General features: G+C 35.3%; 2 protein-coding genes across 2 annotated transcripts in view; one reads left to right on the top strand and one right to left on the bottom strand.

Moving 5' to 3' along the window:
• Pgd (phosphogluconate dehydrogenase) lies at positions 1 to 20,409 on the top strand. The gene is given in 12 exon segments (XM_069319460.1): positions 1 to 423; positions 6,338 to 6,558; positions 7,388 to 7,493; positions 9,440 to 9,578; positions 10,474 to 10,650; positions 11,600 to 11,685; positions 12,525 to 12,666; positions 12,937 to 13,029; positions 14,107 to 14,240; positions 16,852 to 17,074; positions 17,814 to 17,849; positions 17,851 to 20,409. Coding segments are annotated over 12 exon segments (1,500 nt in total). The 5' UTR covers positions 1 to 364; the 3' UTR covers positions 17,935 to 20,409.
• LOC123746919 (dehydrogenase/reductase SDR family member 7) overlaps positions 19,657 to 24,190 on the bottom strand; it is a 17,133-nt gene continuing 12,599 nt past the window's right edge. The window contains 1 exon segment of the mRNA XM_045728826.2: positions 19,657 to 23,497. Within this exon segment, the coding sequence (XP_045584782.1) occupies positions 23,404 to 23,497 (94 nt within the window). The 3' untranslated portion in view covers positions 19,657 to 23,403.

Consider the following 24,190-nt stretch of genomic DNA (forward strand, 5'->3'; position numbering starts at 1 on the left):
CAGTGACAAGTGCCTCTAGTGATGCGTGCCTTACTTACCATCATCTCGTGTTTCAGTTGTGAATTAGTGTATGGTAGATGAGCCGGAAAACGTCTCAGGTAGTGAATAACAAAGTGGTTACAATTTGTGTTATTGTGAGGGAGCAATTAAGCAGCCTTTCCTAGTAAAGTCTCCAGAATAGTATCCCCTCAGTATCGTCATTGACTCATCGTGTGTTTTGAGGAAGACATTTGTAAGTGATACCGTGAGGGACTAAAGCAACAGTGGGGTGGCGGCCCTCCCCCGTGTGTGGTGGCGGGGGTGACCCGGTAAGGCAGCAGTGCGTGTTGGCGAGGCGCGCACGCGGCCACCTGCTGTATTCAACATGGGGAACGCACCTTGCCGCACCATAAAGACTGCGGCCATGCGCAGGACAGACGCCGTGTAAGTAACCCCTAGTGTTGACAGTGATTGTAATAAAGATGATCCTATTAATTATTGTAATGATGGTGACTTACGCTCTCTGATATAGGGAGATATTGAATGATTGTCATGCCTATTTATTACTATTGCTCTCCTTTCCTTATCAAATATTGTCGTGTGATACTTTGAACATCTTATATTGACATGAAACTTGCAACAATTTAGCATGAGGATAAAAATATTGTTCTGTGTAGTATTCTGGCTGACAGTTTACGAACTAAATTGTCATTATAAACAAATTCTCAAGAATGATGGAACATACTTGCTTACAATTTGTCCTTACTCATAAGGCACACATTGAGTGTTCCCTAAGAGTTCCGTCATAACGTAGACACTTTCATCATGGTAGTCCAAGTAATGACGGCTCTGGGAATTGTTCATATCGGGCTCTGTTCTGGAGCCCATTGTGTGTCTCTCTCTTGTAACCTTTTATGTACACTGTCGCTCACAGGATGGCCTTGGTGTGCAGACTAAATTATGGTCAAACTGTGTTGGGTGCCATTACCTTTAGGTCACTATCTCGGGATCTATCTTCAAAATTGCTTGGTGTTTGACTGGTATCATTAACCATAAACATAAATCTTCAGCTTTCTGGGATGATGTTAATGCTTCAACAATTCTCTTACTAAATTGCTATAAAATTAGTATTTATATGCTTTAGAGTAATGTCATGTACTGTGTAAATTGTCGACCTTGTCCCCCTCTCGTAGATTTAAGAATTACATATTACAGAGAGTACAATGAATCACAAGAACGTGATATATTCATGATTCAAATATTGTACGAGATGAACTCTGGGATGGAGGTTCAATCCTATCGAACGACTTCAACATTTTCAAATATAAAGCATGTGTGTGACTCAACACGCGTGAAGGTGGCGACCTTGGAGTACTCCACACAAAAATCTAAAACACTGAGCCGGAATAAAATGATGTAGTGACGACACACACCGTGTGCATACCATATATAAACAAAACATTTTATCACCTTATTTGAGTTAGGATAGGATGAGCAGGGTGGCGATGGCTTGGGTTTACTGAGAGTAGCAATGACGTAGGCTGGTGAAAATTTACTCAGGTCTTGCACACTAATCACTTTGGCAGTGACGAATCACTCCCACTTTCACTGACAACAGTGATTATCGATAATTGTTGAAAATTATTGCTTATAAGTGTCAATAAGTATATTAGAGTAATTATTACAGAATGTTATTTTAATGGTCCTGTAGTCGGAAGTTGCCTACGTTCCTGACTCACTATTGAGGAGCCAAGGTTCGATCTTCCGGGTCGGATAGATATGGTTGGGGCACGTTTCTTTCACCTGATGCCTCTAGAAGTTCACCTAGCAGTAAATAGGCACACAGTAGTTAGGTAGTTACTCTCTCGCTCCCTATCCCTATCATCTCTATATCTACCTCAGTCTCTGTTTATGTCTTAAATTTGCCGCTCCTCCCCCCCCCCTCATCTTCCCCCATGTTACATCTTCACTGTATATACTGTGTTCGTCACTGCAACCATCTTCCCTCCTTACTATTTTCATCACTAACCTGAATGAATTCAGGCCATCTTTAAGAGTAACTCTTAGAAATATGTGCAGTGAACTCTACGGAAAACACACCCACAATTTCATTTCAAACTTTATGAAAATTAAACTTGGGTAGGGGTTCTTAAAAATTTAACTTAGGCTGGTCGGGGGTTAGGCTTATCTCCGTTAAGTACCCCCAGCCTATTCCCCCCTACAAACTTAGTGGGAAGGCCAGAGGCTTGGGCTAGCCTCAAGCCTCTGGCCTCCAACTTTGTACAGATGATCAGACATTCTCTTGAAGGTTTAGATACACGTGCACACAACTATGTATTTTGAACTACTTGTAATGTTGTGCTTTGAATATATTTGGAAAAAGGGGAGGGGAGAGGTATGGCCCGGTCATCATGAAGACGAGAACAATGTGTTGGTTGGGTGTGTAATTTTCACCCACAATACTGTGACTTATTGTCGTAAATGAAAGGTATGCTGATTAAGTACATAATTAGGGCTCATTTTTAACAGTAAGTAACGCAGGGGCAATTATGAAGGTTGAGGAGTTCACTGGCCTTGTAAACCAATGACGAAGCGAGGTTCAACTTCAATAGTGTCAGTAGAAGTTTAGTGGGACTCGTAACATGTAGAGTTTGTATAGTTAAACATTTCTTTCTGGTGTACCCGAAGTGATTTGTCAAGTTATTTTGGGGCATAATTATGTTCATATTTGTGTTTACTTAAGGTGTGGCTGCTAGAAGAGAGGGAGGAATAGGAGAGAGAAAGAGAGAGAGAGAGAGAGGAAAGGGGGAAAGGGAGGGAGAAGGCATCTAAACTGAAAATCTTGTCCCGAAGTGACCATAAAGAATACCAAAGACCACACGCATTCATCTCTCTTTTTCCTTTCTCGATCACACCTCTCTTCCCCTTCCCCCCCCCCCCCACTACCACATCCTATATCTGTGTGTGTGTGTGTGTGTGTGTGTGTGTGTGTGTGTGTGTGTGTGTGTGTGTGTGTGTGTGTGTGTGTGTGTGTGTGTGTGTGTCGCACGCACGCCTCTCAGCTAGTGGTGTCCAGCACACGTGATCTAATCACCTCTACCCTTTTACATCATCACCTGACCAAACCTGTGCCCCAGTATTTCTCACTGTGTTAATACTGAGCTTTCACTTTGGAGTTTGTATTCCTATTATTTTTAATTTGCCGTAACTAAGGAAGGACTGACTGGTCCTCTAATTTTGGGAGACAATGGATTAGTGTCACTTGTGTTTAAAACTACGTCACCGACATCTTGCATGAAACGAGAAAGTTCGGACGACATTCGACACGAGAGAGCCCAGGAAATTGGGTTGTCTCCAAGTGTGCAAAGCACTTAATTGAGTTCGTGATCACCAGGCGACTTATCTCTGGCAGCCTTTAATTGTAGCTTCACATTATCTCTTGCGTCGGTAGTAATGAAAGCCAACTCTCATAATATCTTGTGTTTCCTTAATAAGTAAACTTTCCTTATTAAGACTACTCGTAGCCCAGTTGATAGAGCTTCGGCCTTACACGCGTGGGGTCCACGGTTCGAGCCTCTTACAGCCCAGATGAATGGAATCTTGTGTTGTTGTTGTTGTTGTTGTTTTAGATTCAGCAACTCGGAACAAAAAGGTGCAAGTAGCACGGGCTATGGTGAGCCCGTAGTGGACTTATCTGGCACAGGAGCGGAGCTGTAACTCGAATATCTTGTCTTAACCTAAGATTTTTACATTATTTTTACGTCTTAATAGTTACACAAGTGTTTAGTGCACCTCAAAATGTTTAATATAGTTAAACAATAATTCAAGCTGTGTACTTATTAAAATAGTGGTACTGCCATTAACTTTGATTTGTTAAAGTGCTAGCCATCCGTCTTTATCATAATTTGTAGGTTATATCCATTGTTTTTAACTATTGACATAATGATAGAATATGATATAAGAGACAGCATTGCATGTGGTAAGGAGCAGCCGGCATTAGCTTTACGTCCAAGTTTGTTCAACCCCTTCAGTATATATATATATTTTTTTTTTTTGTATGTTGTCATTGTCACACACTCTAGCTAGCTATCTCTGTCTCCCCACTTCGTCTCTTCTTATTTTCCACCCCCCTTACCCCCTCAAAAAGCACTGAAACAAATGTATGGATCTCAAATTCCTATTACATTATATGTCTTTTCAGCAACAACTCCACGGAAATCACGCCATATATCACACGGGATTTCATGAAACTGGCATAAGGGTCTTTATAATAGTTAATATTTCTTAAAGCATTTAACTTGGACATACACCCAACCAGCCTATGCCCTCGTACCCCAGACCCCCCCCTCCCCCGCATCCTCTCAAATAATACATCTCATAGTGACGTCAAAGTCCCCAATGGACAAATAACATGGTACTATAAATCATGCCAGCTCAGGAACAATCACGTTTTCTATGAGTGTGTCAGTAGGTTAATAATAATAATAATTTTTATTTACAAGAAGGTACAATGGGTTGGTGAGATCACATAAGACTGGTATTTTTACATTCGTGCAAAGCCACTTACATGCATACCAGATTTACTTAGGTCATGTTCGCTCACTTCAGTACATCATTTAAAGGCCGTTGTTACAACACGAGGTGATAAGCTTCTCTGTTATACATCTCCACCTAAACCAAGGGCTGAAGTCATTATCAATGTAGATCAAAATAATGCAAGGAACTTGCATCGTGTCCTGTGTTGCAATAAATTTGTTTTAATATTGATTATATTCTTCCAAGTTATACTAATATTTTATCTTGGTTATATATATATATATATATATATATATATATATATATATATATATATATATATATATATATATATATATATATATATATATATATATATTTATATATATATATATATATATATATATATATTTATATATATATATATATATATATATATATATATATATATATATATATATATATATATATATATATAAATATAAATATACTGTACAGCTGTGGGCTGATGCAGCTGCATGCTGCTGCTTGTTTTGCATTTTATTGAATCTCAGATTTGTTGCTCTTTTATTGAGTAGTTGGTCGTTATAAAGGACTGTACAGTTTACAAATTGGCACAATATTTATATTTGGATGTTTTGCCATTTACATAATATGCTTGCTGTATAGTGAGCTCCAACTGCAGTAAAGCTTGAATTAATGCTTCAGGCAATTTTCATAGTAATTGTGTGCATGCTAATAGGCAAAATGGACAGTGATTCCCATTTCTTTCGTTTACCACCTTTAAGGTATTGTTGCCAGCTACCATTTATTTAAAACATTTTCCAAAGATTAAGTTTGTTTTATGCTAATTGTACAAAGGTCCTGGACTTCAATGACTGCTTTAGAATTACTGCTTTATGATAATTATCAGGAGAAAGTGCTTATGACAATTATCAAGAGAAAGTGCTAAGCCAATATGGCTATACTATATCATTTAGAAGAGATACATGGACAAGGATCTGGGATGTGAGGACGGGGTGAAGGTACTGTGCCAATCTCTCCAAGTGGCTTGGGAACATGTTTAAGCTATCATAAATGTGGTCATAAATAGTTTTTTACTTTGACCTTGCATTTAGTGATAGTGTTGATCACTTGGTTCTCAGATAAAGTGCACATGATAGACATGTGTTGCCAGTATGATAGACATGTGTTGCCAGTATGATAAGCTAATGCCAGTATGTTGGTGTATATATATCATAAATATGCCTTTCATTGTTATTTAATTTTTCCAATACTGTAATTTTTAAGAGCTGTGTTCAAAGTAAGGATTACGACTGAAGGTTATTGTATTCTTGAAATGTTGCAATGAATATTATTAATGTAAAAATATGCAAAACAGGCTCAATGAGAGTTGGGTATTATAAATACACTTTCTTAAGCACCCCATTGAAAAATTAAAGCTTTTCCTTATTATATTGACCAAGAACTCAATCTGACAGTACAGTATTTTTTAAACTTTAATTACAGAATTTTCCTTGGCACATAACATCTAAAAGTGCTGTTTGTATACCAGGTCTTATATTGACATTCCTGTGCAGTATCTTTATCATTGTTATGATCCAGTTTTTTTATTTAATATTCTAACTTTAGTAGCCAGAATATCAAAATATTATGTTATATGGTAATGTGATGTGATGAACATAATTATTTATATGAAGCCTTTAATTTTGTGGTGAAATAAGATAATTTCATAGATATTATTTGTTGACAGTATCTGATTTACAAATAATTACTTTTTAACCTTTAAAATATAATATCTTTTGCAACAGTTAAAGCTAATGATAGTATTCTTGTTTTGCAGTGCAGACATCGCCCTTATTGGGTTGGCGGTGATGGGGCAGAACCTTATTCTTAACATGAATGATCATGGTTGGGTTGTGTGTGCTTACAACCGCACTACAGAGAAGGTAGACGCGTTCCTAGCAAATGAAGCAAAAGATACAAAAATTGTTGGAGCCCATTCACTTCAAGAAATGGTTTCGAAGCTCAAGAAGCCACGCCGTATCATGATCCTTGTCAAAGGTGAGCATTTATGGATATATCAGCTCAAGTTATAATTTCTCAATGAATCTCTAGATCATGATTTATACTATCTACATTATATCTGATGCCTTGTCCTACCAGAAGCTTCACTACAAACAGGCAACTGTGAAAGAAAAGCCTCCAAGGAGCTATGTCTAAACATTATCTGGTCTGTTCTATGTCCCTTATGTCATCTTGAGACATATTCCTTTAGTAATTCTTTTGTTTTTCCATGAAGAGCAGATATATATATATATCTGCAATAGAAAATCTATAGCCAATTTGTTGTATTATTAAACAGCACCAGAGAGTGCATTAAAACCTTGTTACATACAGCAATTGTTGCATCATCATCTAGTAAAATTTGTGGAAGAGTGTATAGTGAAGATCTTCACTGAAGAATGTATTGAACATTTTATGTGTGAGTCCATACAGTAATGGCAATTGTTTATATTGAGGATCTACACTGTTGGTGACTGTTTTATAATGTAACCTATGGGATTAGGTCTGGGTGACACCCAGGGAGGTTTGGGGAAGGTCAGTCCATGTTCTTTGTTCACGTAAAGCCTGGTACCTCTACTAGTGATTTAAATACTGTATACAGAATTCAAAATATTGAATGAATTAATATATAAGGTACTGTAATATAAATGTTGATTTGACTGTTGGCTAAGGGACTGTACACTAACTGGCATATTAAAGAAAGGAGAGGAATTATGTTAATTAAATTTTAGTATAAATAATATAGCGAGTCATTATAAAATTGTGTTTAAAGTGTTGTACAGTAATTGTTCTTCTCGGTTATCATTAGTATTTTAACATATTTCAGCTGGAGCAGCTGTGGACAGCTTCATTGATAAGCTGGTCCCCCTCTTGGACAAAGGAGATATAATAATTGACGGTGGTAACTCAGAATACCAAGACACACAGAGGAGGTGAGATGAACAATTGTATAGTTCACTGGTCACTAGCTTTCTTAACCTTTTGATGAAAGTTAATGCTTGTTTTGTTGTTAATTCTTCATAAAAGTGTTAAGCTTTCTTAATCACTCTTCATATTGGAGGCTTCTAATTTGTGAAATTAACTTTATGCTTCTCAATACCCATTCAAGTAAATTTGTCTGTTCTATAGTATGGCAGCAAAAAAATAACAGCATAATGAAAATGGGGCCCTAACAGGAGCAAGATAATGCTAAAAAACAGTTGTTGTTGTTTTATTGATAATGCTTCTAGAAATATATCCCAGGAATTCTATATTTGCCTTACTCTGACCATTTGTGCATTTTTTTTTCGGCTTTAGATACCTGCTAATCATAACTCCAGGATCTATTTTGCATTCAGACTTTGCAATTTCAAGATTATCCAGCTGATATCTGATATCGGACCATCATTACCCAAGCTCAAAACCCTAAAGAAAAGTTTAGCATTAAACTGCATTTGCAAATTTTTTGTCTTATGAAAGACTACAGTATATAGATTGCCTTGAAGCGATTTTGAATCGTCTTCTGAATTTTATTTCCCACCCTGGTTCTGGAGAGGCTGAATGGTTGCTTTCTTTAGCTAGCCACACTGAGATAGCTCTATACCTGTGAGCCACATTGGCCTTAGAAATCCTTAATAGCTTACAGGAGATCCAGAACATGGCCCCTCCCCTTCCCCCTCATACAGAGTAGGGTATTGTTTACAATCACCCTTACCAAAGGAAACCTCCAGAATGTAAGTGAAGAAAAACAGACAACTACAAGTTTCATAGATAAAAGAAAAAGAAAGCAGCAAACTGTGCAAACAATCCACCGGGTAATCAGTTCTAACCCCTCCCCCCCCTCTAGAATGTAAAGCGACGATCTTGCTTCATGCAGGTTGGCGTTCAATCCCGGACCGTTTAAGTGGTTCGGCACTATTCCTTCCACCCCCCTTCCCCCATCCCATCTCAAATCTTTATCCTGATCCCTTCCCAGTGCTATATAGTCATAATGGCTTGGCACTTTCTTCTGGTATTTTCCTCTTCCTTGTTACAACTGACCACTGATAGGTGGCAGCACTATTGGAGCAGCCAGCTTCCATGTCAGTACTACTCAGTCCTCCTGCTGTGTCCCCTGTGTGGACTGCACTTTTGAGTCGCCAAATTTTTCAGGTCCCACCTATTTACTAGATAAGTGTGAGCCATCATTTGAACTTATCCTCTTCACCACCTATATAGGTGTAGATAAAATTTCAATATCATTTCTAGCATCACATACAACATTTTTCTGATTTCCTGAATAAGTTAAAATTATAAAATAGTTTCACATTTGCTTTTTTGTTATTCTAGAGCAACTTTAGACAACAGTGCATTGTGCCTTTTCTATTGCAATCAAACTCTTGACTGTTACAGGTATATAGATTTGCATGTCTTTACATATCTTTAATACTTTTCCATATTTCTACCTTTACATCTATATTATTTAAAACTAGGGTATTAAATGCTGTATGGTATTTACTGAATTTTGTAATTGTTGGAACAGTTTTAATTGTTTTCTTATGATCTTATTGATCAAAAAAGCTTGCTTGAATTATAGCCACACAAGCATACAAATGTGCTGTACAGTATTCAATAAAACTTTACCATTATTAATGAACTTGTAACACTACAACAGGTATTGATAATTATTTATAGATGGACTGTTAAATGTAAGTAATGTTGAACATGATACAAATGCATGCAAGATAATGAAATATTAAATATAATGTTAGTTAAAGATTAAGATGATTTCCATATTATTGCTGTATTATTAAGTGGTTAAAATTATCTAAGCCACTTTTCAATAATTATTTACCTGCTCGTACTAACAGTTTAGGATAAAATCTCAAGTCGTTATTCAGTAATTACTATTTTATTTCAGGTGTGAAGAGCTTGCAGAGAAGGGCCTACTGTATGTTGGTTCTGGAGTATCGGGTGGGGAGGAAGGTGCTCGTTATGGTCCTTCTCTTATGCCTGGTGGCCATAAAGAGGCATGGCCTTACATCAAGGATATATTCCAGGTAAGAATGCTCCAAACTAGAAATATTGTACGAGACTTAATATTGTCAGAATCAAGGGAAAAAGTTTAAGAATAGTAATGAGAGTATAATGTGATACGAGGAACTTGAATGAATAGAATTTGGATGAGGGAATGAAAGCCAAGTTAGAGATTCATCAAAATTTGTAATAATGTAGATAAAGATTAGGAGTTAAGATACTGAATTGTACAGTATTAATTAATATTGGCATGTATTAAGTTTTCTATAAAAAAAAAGATGATTAGAGATAAATTCTGTATGCAATGGAAAAGATAGTGATGCACAAGCCACCTACAGATTCTTCATTGTGAACAAAACAAATAGGACTGAAGATCTAAAAATTAAAATCATATTTAGAAACTTAATAATGAAATACTGTGTATGCATTATTTATATTTGTTACACATTTTAGACTGTGTCCACTGATATTTGATGGTAAGGAGATTGTGTACAAATACTTTTAATATTTGTACACAAGTATATCAGTTAAGCATAATTTATATTACTGCATGTGAATTGTTCTCTGCCAAAGGATAGGTGGGGTCGTCTAAATGTCTGTCTGCTGAAACAAATGGTGTGTATATTTAACCCAACCATAAACTTGGTCCATGCCACCCATTTCTTCCAGCAATAGCTATGGATCCATAATAATATTATATTGCCTAAAAACAAAATGAAATATGAATACAGTATTACAATTGTTAGTGAACAGTATTAACTGTATATTGTTCTCACAAGAAGTTAGTGGGATATATAAGTGGATCACATTGTATATCCCACATTACTCTTATGACTTGGAGTACAGTACTGTATCTGTATGCATTCTTGTACAGTATATAGTTTCTTATTTTATTACAAAGAGTCTTTGTTATTGCAGAGCATCTGTGCTAGGTCAAATGGTGAGCCTTGTTGTGATTGGGTTGGTGAAGATGGAGCTGGTCATTATGTGAAGATGGTGCACAATGGTATTGAATATGGAGACATGCAGCTCATCTGTGAAGCTTACCACCTAATGAAGTCTGGCCTTGGCATAGACTGTGATGAAATGAGTGAGGTAATATTAATGAATTTCTTCCATTAACCAATTCTTTTTGGCCCACTAAGGCTTCAAATCTATCATGATCCGAGCAAAATCCCATTGTACTGTATTGTATGGAAAATGCACAATGGTTGAAGTTTGAAATTTACTTTATTTTAACACTAGTAAGTATTACGATGACTAAGACACTATGAAATGAGATTTTGACCTGCTAAAGAATAATGAGGACAGTTCAAGTTATTGTTAAACTTGTTGGTGTGGTATTGTAAAAACTAAAAGTGAAAACTATATTAATATTTAACTATATTCTAGAAATCAGTTTAGGAAAACATTAGTTATGCAGTAATTCAAATACTGAACATGCTTAAAACCTAAAAATATTAAAACTGTACATAGTGTGGATTAATTTAGGGAATACAAAAGACCTTTAATAAAGTTTCATGCAATGGTATGAATATAATTTACAACGAAGTTTTAGCCAGAGAGCATTTTAAATTTTGCCACAAATAGTACAGTAATTGGAGACTTGGGAACACTAGTTTAAAAGTAAATGGAGTGTGAGGATTGAAGTCTTGTTAATTGCTTAAAAATATATATATATATATATATTCTGTACAAATTTAAATTATCATTTTGCAACTAATTTAGGCATTTAAATGTAATACATATACTGTACTGCACATTGGTGAACAGTTGAAATGTGTTATAACAATGTATCCTTTGTTTAGTATTAATTAGCACTCACATTAGTAGACTATAAATTATTACTTTCATCATCTTAAAGTCAAAGCCAAATAATATTTAGTGTTGCTGTACACTTGATTTTGACAGACAAAATTTGCAGTGAAGCAAGTTACTCTTCCCTATTTTTCCCCAGCACACTACCAAATTTATGTGTATACACACACATTTATATATGTAATATTTAGCATTTCTCTTGTTAATTAATAATTTGTTTTTCCAGGTATTCACAGAGTGGAACCAAGGAGAGCTAGATTCATTCCTTATTGAAATTACTGCAAATATTTTGAAATTTAAGGACACTGATGGTAAATATGTACATCTGTACAACCTTGTTTTGGTGTCTTTCTCCCTCCATCCAACTATTTAACAATACTGTGTTTGTCCATTTTTATATTAACCTCTTTAACCAGCTGCCCTTATCCATCCATCTGTCTCTCACCTCCATCCACGAGTCTTTCCCATCATTAATCTGTCTTCAGCTTTTGTCACAGTACACCCAAGCATCTTGAGTTTGTCACTTATGAGAACCGAAAATCTCCCAAATGACCCTTACAAATGACTAATAACTTCCTATTAACTGTTATTTACATGCATTGCTCTGCAACTGTCAACCTCTTCCAGCTGTACACACATCAATTACAAAATATTGGTAGCATAAATATACAGTCCAGAATGTGGTTACTGCAATTTGTACACCGCTTCAATAAAAGTTAAATGTCCAGCTGAGTAAATAAAGAATACAGTACAGGTACTATACTTAATTTGAGTAACATATAATGCTGAACTGATGGCTCTCCCCCTGAACTGAATTATGTTTAAGGTGTGCTCAATTAATTTTATACTTATTGTTAGGATATTTGGAATTATTTGAATGTCTCATCAAACAGAACATGGCTACACAATCTTGGTCAAGAACTTATACTTGCTACAGTGACCTAAGCAGAGCCATCAACTTTACTCAGTCCCCAATTTTGGTATAAATATTGATAAATACACTAAAGAACTAGTTTAAATCAACAATTATACTACTGTACCTATATCACCTTATGGATATTATAGTTACAGTACAGTACTTGCATCAACCCAGCATAAAAATGCTGGAAAACAATTAATAGTAAACTTATCTGTTGACTTTATGTGCAGGTTTCTCCACTTGTGGAAAAGATTCGGGATGCTGCTGGTCAAAAGGGCACAGGCAAATGGACAGCAATTTCTGGTCTTGACTATGGCACCCCAACCACACTCATTGCAGAGTCTGTATTTGCACGCTGTTTGTCTTCCCTAAAGGTTTGTATGGTATACATTTAATTCGGTAATTATTGGTAGAGGATAAGTTTTCTTAAGTGTAATTTCAAAAGCTTGTAATATATTTTGGCTTGTAATTTTCGTGTTGCATCATTTAGTAATTTTAGATTAAATATTTCTTAATGTGTTTGTCATGGTGTACAGTTATTGTATTTTGATAATTGCTTTAGAGTACAGTATTATAATTCTCTTTGTTATACAAAGTTCTCCACAATTTTGTCTACACGTATTTCTTCACAATCTTTTCTGCAGGATGAACGTGTTAAAGCGAGTAATGTTTTGGAAGGTCCTGGAGAAAATAAATATTCTGGGGATAAGCAAGAGTTTCTTGAAAACATACGCAAGGTGAGCTAATTATTGTATATGTACTGTATATGAATAATTTGTGCACATTTTCTTGAATACAAAATTTCTAATTACTTTAGTGATAGCAAGGTGAGTATCGTCAATGAGAGTGAGGAGTGATTGATGAGGGTAAAGTCTTCTAAGGTAGATAGTAAATCTTAGTGATGCTGTGAAGATTTTGATCATGTTTTATATGCATTCAGAACAAGGTCTTGATCTTTTGTATGTTTAAATTTGCTTGTAATTTTTTTTTTTTTTTTTTTTTAGTTTGGATATTAGTGCAAGTAGCACTGATATCATTGTTGCCTAGCAAACCTCTCTTCATTTTGCATTGTAAGAGTATTATTATAGCACTGAATTTATCAGTCACTATGGATATATCCAAGTAGACAACCGTAGTCCTGGCTTTCTCGGTATATACGGTAGTTAGATACTCTAACCTTCTTAACAAATGTGATCCGACTTAGCTTTAGCCCCTCTAGGGTCTTTCATTTTTATCTTTTCTCTTTATTTCACCTTTTCTCTGCCATTGAGCTTTCTGCAGTTTTTAATCCTATTACTCTTATGGTTTACTTCTCACCTTGTTACCGTTCACCTTACATTCCTACCTTATATACTGACTTTCTCTGTCACTCTTTCTTTACACAATTTGATAATGGTCCAGGATAGACTGTAAAGTCTTCACTTTCTTTATTTTCAGATGTATGGGTTGGGTGTCTAATTTTCAGCCATGTTATTGCAACTTATTCTCTGCATATTTCCAAGAGTTTTTGTGAAGCTCTTTGAGTGAATACACAGTAGTTAGTTAGTTTAGGTTTGACAATTCTGTTTCATTATACTGTACCATTAAAATATCAAAGAACTGCATTATTTGCACTTTTTGAGACTGCCCTAGTAATATTCTTGTTTTTATATCCTACAGTACTTGTTTTCATATGAAATGGCTGAAAATAAGCTAATTGATTAGTTTATTACTTGCATGAAAGATATGCCTGAATATTAAATAGGGAGGGATATGTACAGGTAAACAGGTATGTGAGAAAATTATTTTCCGTAATATTTATCTTAATATTTCAGGCGCTCTATGCCAGCAAGATAGTGTCCTATGCCCAAGGTTTTATGTTACTACGGGAGGCTGCAGCTAAATTTGGCTGGAACTTGAACTACGGCGGTATTGCTCTTATGTGGCGAGGAGGTTGCATAATTAGAAGGTATACAGTACAGAAGTTTGTTGATGTTATTCAGAAAAAAATAAGTGGTATATCAAATTTATTACATATAGAGAACATGAAGATAAAAATCTTAATAAATACCAGTTAAATTATTTATATTTTATCTGGAGGGGCTAAATGGCGAGTCACTAAAGCTAACTAGCTGAGAAGGCTCCACACACGAGTCGTATAAGCCTTAGGAGACCTTAATAGTTTACAGGTTCCATTGCCCCATCCCCTCACTAGAGGGAGCAGGGAGCAGGGGATTATAATGATCACCTTCACGAAGGAAACATCCAGAAAAGTAAGTGAAGCAAAACAGACAACCATAAAGTTCATGGAAAGAAAAGAAACGAAAACCACAAATCAATCCACCTATTAGATCAAACTCCCTAGTTACTGCTAATCACTGCCAGGTGGTAGTACCATTGTTATTTTTAGACTTGATATTACTTCCTTAGGCACTGTGGGGGATTTTCCCAGCAGGTATTAGTTGAATTTATTTGTTTAATTGAGTAGACTGTATTATTAAAGGAAGTGGACTGTATTAATATTTTGATCTTATGCTGGGTGTTACCCTCTACACATAATTGGGGGTTTATTATGAATGCAGTAGCATATATCCCAAATTCAGTGGAAATAATATACCTGTACTACAGAATTATCATCAAGTTAGTTAACTAAAGTATTAGTATTCTACTCATTAATGTAAAGAATTGTGAGCTTAGCTCTAATGTCGTAGAGGCCTGATAAGCTCCTCTCGTTATCCTTCAATCGTAGTCTGGGTACCTTGTAGGTAAACAGCAGTAATGGCGACTTAAAGATTCTTCTGGAACTACAGGTAAAATACTACTATCTTTTCTTCTTCTCTTGAACTGCACTTGCCAGGATTAACTAGGAATAAACCGACTCAAAGGCATGTATAGCACATTCAAAAAGAGTAGTTAATAATCGGAATGAGGCTTACCCAGTTTTGTGGGTCAGCCCGTGTTATAACCGAAATAACTAATTAGCTATAACTACTGGCCAGCACTATATACTATTAACATTGTTCGGAATAACACTAACCTGTGTGTAGAGCGCGTCGGTTGGGTGGATTTTGCTATCCTGTGTTGCGAAGCTCAAGGGAAGAAGCACGTACTAATTGTCACAGTCCGCGTGTCTAGGGAGTCATGTGCTTATTAACACTTGCATGGTGTGCCTCCCACTTCCTCCCCTCCATCCTTCTGGATGCGTCTAATTTTCAACTGATTTTATTTTCAACTAGGGAGGAAGACATTTAGGGATTCGTTGTTTAATATATATCTAGTATTTAATGAATGCTTTTGTTAACATTTCAACTTAAAACTGTAAGTATTTTACTTTTTAAAAAGGGAAATATTAGGTACTGGCCAGTGTGCTGACACAGTACCTTCCCTCTGTTGCTAGAGAATCTTTCTCCTTAACAATTTTAGTAATATTAATATTGTTAGTAATGAACTGGCCTATTTTAATTAAGTAGGTCAGTTGTTAGTAATGGTTGTCGGAATTTCCGACAGGCACCATGGGACCAGCAGAACCATGACCAAATTGAGCAGCTGTTCTGCTAGTAAAGAATTTAATATACAGTACACACCAAAGCCTGAATTTTATGAGCTTGGTGACAAATAAGCTCCATTCAAATTGACTAAAGTAGTTGAAAAGTTTTAATATTGTTGGCTTAAATAAATGTTCTTTGGCTCTAATATTCCTTTAGGGTTATTGTTTTTCATATAAGATAAACCTTTTTATCTTAATATGTACCCATCATATTACCAATTTACCAACTTTAAATAGTAAATGAATTTATCTAAAGTCTAAGTAAGATTTGTTCATATTTCTTTCTAGTTTAACTTATGAAGAGGACAACTTATCTTCCTTTGTTTTTAACTGATCGTGATAAGTGAACTTTAATCCCTAGCTGGAGTGCTGTATGTACATATGGTCAATACCAACCAAGTTAAATTTTGTATTGCTTTATTTGAAATTAGAAACACAGTACAGTATTTTTGTTATACCAAGATAAAGCAACTTTATTTTATGTTAAAGTTAGTGCTTGTTTAATCTCTTTATTACAATTAATGCTTTATACATCAGTTTTAATGTATACTGTAGACCAGAAATTGTTTTCTTTGATGCAACTACTATAGTACATTCGGTGAACATTTTTCTAGTTTCATAATATTCTTCTAATGATCATTTAATCTTTTGTATGTAAATTATTCATTAAAAATCAGCTTTTCTAATGTTATATAAACTCATACCAATGTTTGCAGTCCCCGTGGCGAAGTGGTAAAACAGTTGCCCTGGTGTTTCGTGAGCACTTTGGCCTGGGTTAGTATCCTGACCGTGGAGGATTGACTGGGCGCCAATTATTAACTGTAGCCTCTGTTCGCCCAGCAGTGAATGGGTTCCTGGTTGTTAAACGATTTGGCAGGTCGTATTCCGGGAAAAAAATAGGTTTAGGGACCTGCCCAAAATGCTATTCATGGTAGTGGCTGTACAAGAATGTACGAACTCTTGTATATATAAATATATAAATAAAATATATAAAAAAAATAATAAAAATGGATTATTGATTTTTGCTCTGCAGTGTGTTTCTGGGCAAGATAAAGGAAGCTTTTGACAAGAACTCAGAGTTGACCAACCTGTTATTGGATGATTTCTTCAAAGATGCTGTTGGCAGTTGTCAGTCTGGATGGCGGGCTGTTGTGGCCCAGGGTGCCTTGCTTGGCATCCCAACACCTGCCCTCAGTTCTGCACTTGCCTTCTATGATGGCTACAGATCTGCTGTGCTTCCTGCCAACCTGATTCAGGTTAGTGATCTTATGTGTATCTCAAGTATTATAACCAGAGGTTGATACTCTAGAGAGCTATTCAAAAATGGATTAGGAAAGATAGTCACATTTTTTACATGACTCCCTTTACCTCTCTAAAGAATAGGAAAATTTAGTCTTGCTGTATGTCCATGTGGTAATATCATTACTTCACCCAAGGACTTTCAGGTATATGTATACTTTCTTTAGATACAGTACCATTTTTTTTGTTTTATTACAAAAATTACAGGTATTAGATAATTTGTCAAATATTTAAAAATATTTTTATTTTGCTATATTTGCTTGGCCTATTCTACTTAAATGCTCCATTTGCAAGCTCACTGAATGGAGCTTGCAAATGGGGAAGGGGGGGGATAAAGTCTTGTGCTGGTTTAGAATATTAGCCTGCCTCATCTGTCAAGACTCTGTTTAATTTACTATTTAACAAGCTGGCCTTAGGAAACATTAGTCCTGCTTAGCAAGTACTGTATCTTTATATTCACAAAGTATAGCATATCGGTGTTAGCAGTATATATATATATTCAGTTTTGAATGCATTTTGTTAGGATATACAATATTTACTGCCCTAAACAGATTGGAACAATTATGTATTTTTACTTTAAATGTGGTAGGTAAGGAAGAAATTATTTAATTAAAAGAAATGTGCCTGTTCAGAATTTGGGCTCAAGTCATCCAGAAAAGTGTTAAATTTACAGTAATTACATTTTTGGTCTTTCAGGCACAACGGGACTATTTTGGAGCCCACACCTATGAACTTGACTGCTTCACCAGGCAAATTCCATCACACTAACTGGACTGGCACTGGTGGTAATGTGTCTGCAACCACATATGATGCCTAAATATTACTTATGTTTGTATATAAATACTCTGACTTTGGCTAAGATTACAATGAGATACCAATAATGAATTAGTGATTTTACTAGACTAGTTAAAATACTTTGAATGTGATAAATTTGTTAAATTAAGATTTAGATGATGATGAATTTGGATTCCAGGAATTTATGGAGATTGTGCTTTGATATAAATAACCATGTCACCCTTGAAAATCTATGAACGATCATAATTGCTTGAAAGTGGATTTTTGTTAACATACTGTAATTTGCTAATAAATAGAATTTCTTGTATATTCTATTATTTTAAATATAAATATATCCATGTATAATTTCACACAAATAATATCATTAATGCACCATTCTTGATTTGAGCATAGATTTTTTCCATTATATTTCATAAGCTAGGCCATATTATTTTCAGTCCATTTTTTTTTTGTTTTTTTTTTTTTTGTTTTTGACAATATACATTCCATTTCAGTCATTCCAAATTGTTGATGTTAGGGACTATTTTGCATTCTTTGTCTTAATATAAATGAAACTACAATATATCCAATAAAATCAAAACTGATCACTGTGTAGTTTATTATACAGTAATATTGAATACAGCTAATAAGACTAATTTGAATTATTAGCTTAGGGCTTTCCTAAGATTAAGTACCAGTTGTATGATGGCAATTTTGTCTTGTCACCAATAGGGAATTGCAAGTCTTGTCCATTCATAATAAAATCATTGTTGATTTATGTCAAAAGCCCCCAGCCTATTCACACTGGTACTTTAAAATAAAATGCAACACATTTGGGTGGTAATTGAATTTGCAGTTGCTCTCAAGGCATGGTAATTTTTGTTTTAAATAATGTTATGCATTGAATTTGAAAAAACTGTGGACAGCCAATCAAGCATCAGTGTAGACCATATGCCTCAAATACAATTGTATGCCTATGAAAACATTTACTTAAATGTCACTAAACCTCAACAGTAGGTAAATTATTTTATTCCCTATCCCATCACCAGAGTTCATTTATAAGTACACATACTGTGTTTTAAATGAATTCAAATATTATATACCATTATGTTCCCTAAAGGAAACAATGAAATACTGTACTGCATCCTGAAATGTCAATCGTATATTTATCTAAAAAATGCAGGGTATTCTTGATATCATTATGCTAATTATTTTTATGTAATTAGGTCACGTACAAGTATACTCTGGTATAATGTTCCTTTGAGTCACCTGTCTCTCGATAAAATCCTCGGGAATGCAATACCTTTGACAAAACTCAAAGTCATTTTTCTCTTGTATTGGCATCCCGCGTGATACCGAGAACCTTTGGACTATTGTGACACAGTATTATATTCTTTCTGGCTTGGCGTTGTCTTTCATAATTACTAGCACTAGTATAATGTATTTATATAGCATTTATGCAGTAATTGTTTGAAATACTTTATTACCAATACTATATTGTAAAATTTACTACCAGCAACAAAAACTTTAAGTTATGCATCTAGTAGCTGCATATGTTTTCCGAACTGGTTGGCAAGTTGCCAGGAGGATTATGCTGTGGGTGACAACGTCTAAATCATTGAATGCGATGTTTGGCGCAAAGATTAAAAAAAAAAAAAAAAAAAAGTATGTAAATGATCATGTTCATCACTGTGCATCTAATGTTTACAATGAAGAAGCAATCCCATTTGTGAGGGGGAGGGGGGGTTAAATGTGGAACATAAAATTTGTTAGAGCAGAGTTTTTATTGCAGCTTTAAAGCAGGTAATTAAACAGTTTTATCAACTTTCAAATATGTTTTCATATTGCTTATAGTGCACATATCTTACAAATTTTAAAATTGCTTTCAAACATTTTTTGTTGTAACTTGTGTAAAGTAAAAATTCTGATTTATAAATAAAGTTTCAAATAAAATTACAGGACAGTATGTTATTGAAGTCGTAGATAATGTATTTTATTTTGCTAGACAAAAATGAGAATGTACTCCCAGCAGTGAAGCAATATTTTATTGTTAGTCTTGAGTAATTTTATCATTGTACTGTACTTGGATTACTTAACACTTTCTCTCCCTGATGCCACAATATGCGTCATAAAACCAAAACATGCAGAGTGGCTGATGACAAACATAGTCATGCAAACATTTTTGCAATGTCTTATTAAGTATAAACATTGTGAGTGAATGAGATTAACATTGGAGTGTGTGCTCGGCCTACCTTCCAGTGCAATTTGGGTGCCCTGCCGGGTCAGCGAAAGTGTTCAGAAATTAACATAAGCATTCAAGCCTTAATTTATGAATGTTGAATGTTATTACATAATACCCCATGATATGTACATCAGCAAAATTCCATATATTCATTTAAGAGGCCTTCATTACTATTATTCTTCAGAGTATTTTGTAGTTGTACTATACTTTTTGGAAGTTAAATTTGATAATGAAATAAAAGGACTTTATATGAATTTTAATATATAATTTATAGAATTGGTATATTATTTATTATCCTCACATAGGTCAAAATCTTGGGGCCCACACCTGCCTAAACCAGAGAAGATAGCCTCATATGGTTGTAATTACAGGATATGAGAGCTAAGCTCATGGTGTCCCATCTTCCCAGTACTGTCATAAAGACGCTTTAAAGCTGCTGACAGTTGTGGCACCCACCAACACCTCATTTAAGATGGTCCAATTCTCTACCACTCTATTTCCAAAATAGAACTTTAATGTTTTTCTGCATTTTTTCAATCTTGACTCGAGTTCTTAAAGTTGCAGGTTTCAAGAATTAGTCTGTCAATTTTGTCGATTCCTGTTATTTTGTATGCAGTGATAATGCACCTTTTTCTTCTAGCTTTAGTATATTTAACACCTTTAGCCTCACCTCATAGCTAGATTTTCAATTCCGGAAGTCATTTAATTGCATGTCTGAGCACCTTTTCCAATTTGTGTTTTTTGAGATAAAGGCACCGTACAACTCTGTATATTCCAATTTTGGTCTCGCATAAGTCCTGAACACTTTCTTTAACTTTTAAATACACAGTTCGTGAAATATTATTCTGAGGTTAGAAAGCATGGCATAGACAACTCACAATTCTTTTTTGTCCTCTGGTGACTGTCTATAATCCAGAACTACCCCCCTACATGTGTGTATTTATATATTTCATTCACTTTGAACTATCAGAGCCTCGAACTGCAAACCACAAAAGCACAGCCCACACCTCTACCTACTGAGCCACCAGCACCCACAATAGAGACAGATCCCAGAGACACCAATCTGCTGTCTAACTGGAATTTTAGGTCTTGCATGGGGTGCCACTTTGGCATGAAGGTGTTGGGCAATCCACATCCTAGTCATATACATTTGCTAACCACCATATTGTGGATAACATTTCATTCATCATAACCACAATATGGTGTTAGCAGTTTTTGTGTATTTAAATACACACACATACGAACATATGTATATGTACAAACATATACACTATTGCATTGATGAAAACCATATTCAGTTAAAATCCCTTTAATAAACCTAATTAACATTTAAAAAATATTTACTGTATATAGGAAAAATATAAATCCATTACTATGAAGTATATACAGTACAATCTGAAAATTATACTTTGATACATTACACTGTTACATTTTTGTTTTGTGCCTGGGTAGTTAGTAATTACCCAAATGATTCCTGTCTTCCATGTACAGTGGCACCTTGGTTTGCAAATTTAATGCATTTCAAGATGGTTCACACACCAAAGATTCCCATAAGAAATTATGTAAACCGAATTATTATTATTGGGGGTGCAGAATGGATGAACAAAAATACATTTTATACAGAATACTAATTTTTTTTTTACTATACCTTACCTATATTGAGGACTTGTTGGCGTATGGAAGGCAGTGAGGAGGGGGGGATATGGGAGAGGTGTTAGTGTTTGGAAGGGGAATCCCCCTTCCACTATAACATCAGGCAGTGATGACATTTCTGGAGTGCTTGTTTGTCTTACTAAGAATCTGTCTATAGACACTTGTTTTTCCCTAAGTTTTAACACTTGTCTGTAGTGAGACATCACATTGTCATTCAAAAAGTTAATGCAACAGCCTGCCTCAGCTTTATCTGCTAACTGCTTGTCATTTATTCAAATTAATAATAACTTTTCAACATCTTCAAGTGTTTGTGTTCTTTGTTTCGTGATTGTTGTTACGCCTTTTGCCACTTTAGCACTCATAATGTCCTTTTTCTTAGCAATTAAGGTGCATATCGTTGATATATAGATTTGTTGTACTGCCTAGCTAGATCAACAACCCACATACCATCTCCATGTTTACGAATGATCTCTGTTTTTCCTCTATTGTCACCCTCAACTATTTTCTTAGGTTAAACTTTACCACTGACTTTCTTGGAACCCATGGCATGATATATAATAAGGACTTTTATGTTCAGAAACCAAAAAAGCAGAAAAACAATGAAATTCTTCACAGAGAATTTAAGCACAGTCATCACTAGGCGGTGATGGCGGTCATTAGGGGTAAACTGAACGTGCCCTCGCCCCGTGCCCAGCAGAACCCACATGCTCGGCGACCCATACATGTACTGTATCAACAAACACTCGTGTTCCAAGGCAAACTTAGTACACAGAATCAAATTTTACAAGGAAATTGACTTCATATACTGGAAAATTCGTAAACCAAGGTTCCACCGTACTGTACTCTTATCATTTAATGCTTTGAAAACTATTGATGGTTTTGGCCTCCTAATTTCCTTAGTTTGAACCTATGTTCTCTTATTCTTACTAATTGCTTATGCCTCTATAGTGTAGAAAATGGTTATTATTCCCCACAAACTTTTGCTTTTATGACCATGACAGTGATGTTTTGAAATTTATTTACTTTCCAGAACATTCCAGATTGATTCAGTACCAAGTAAAACTTGAGTAACTCCTTGATGGCAACAAGCACCCAATTTTTTTCCCCTCACTCACTCGGTGCACCTCAAAGAGGATTACAACAGCATCAAGACCCTGCTGGATGCCTTGAAGTATGATGAGTATGGCTGAGAGGTCACAGGAAGACTTCAAGATGGTGGCATTCCTGATCGATTTCCAAAGCAATTTTACCAAGTTTTCCTGCTATCTTTGCGTTTTGAACAGCAGGGATACCAATTAAAACAATAAGAAACAAATTTGCATGTTTTCTTATTGGAAATGTGTCTTAGTCACAAAAGAAAATTTTGATGGGAATAAGCCATTTTCTATACTTTTTAGGTATAAGCAATTAGGAAATAATGTGTAAATTTGTGTTCCTTGGCACTGTATAATAGTTGCAAACATACTATTTCTAAAGACCTTTAATATTATAAAATGTATAACAAAAAAATCACATACTTTATTTATTTTGATTCATCTTCCAAGACGTTCCGCAGGTCTCACATTTTCCGTTCTTCTTCAGGAATTTTTAGTCCATCAATTTAAGATTTTCATTCTTCTATGACTTTTTTTCTGTGCCAGTGAGCTGGGCAGCATCATCTCTGCCATCTCGCAATTTCATGATCAGCTTCAATGGAATTACCTGCATGACTCTGCAAAGAGCACCACAATATAAAGGTGGGGAAGTTCGAGGAAGGTTAAAAGTGAAGCAGTTATAAGGTGCAATGTTGAAAGAGTAAAAGATGCCATGGAGTAAAGAAAATAAATGAAAGAGCAATACAGTACAAGGATAATGTAGGATTTAATGGGCAGTAGGGGTAAAGCTAAAAGAATAAAGTTGAGGGAGAGAAGGGATAGGAAGACGAAGGAGGTATGGGAACATAGAAGTGAAGTAAAAATGAGGGAACCAGTGGTTAAGGTTGAAGGGGCATAAGGATGAGTTATTATCAAATTAATTAATCAAGTAATTATCAAAAGAAGGCACCAACCCGGGAAGGCTATGAAGCACCAGCAAATGTGCAGAATAATCAGATGGCGCTAAATATCACCAAGGATGCCAATACGAGAACAGAAACATATACGACGAATGATATCAAAAGTATCTGATTCACCAAGAATTCTATCGAGGGACAAGTGACCGCGAGGGACGGTCGGAAAGCAAGACAAGCTCATCCTGGAAGTCAGGACATTCAACAAGGATATGTACGACTGTAGCATAAGGATGAGTGGACTAGTAATAAGGTAAGGTGCGATACACCAGTATTACTACTGTATGTAGTACTTTAATGTACAATTCAATCTAAGGAATTAAATATTATTCAAAATGCTGATATTAGTGCAAAATA

This window comes from Procambarus clarkii, chromosome 93, assembly GCF_040958095.1.
Source record: "Procambarus clarkii isolate CNS0578487 chromosome 93, FALCON_Pclarkii_2.0, whole genome shotgun sequence".
Taxonomy (NCBI): domain Eukaryota; kingdom Metazoa; phylum Arthropoda; class Malacostraca; order Decapoda; family Cambaridae; genus Procambarus; species Procambarus clarkii.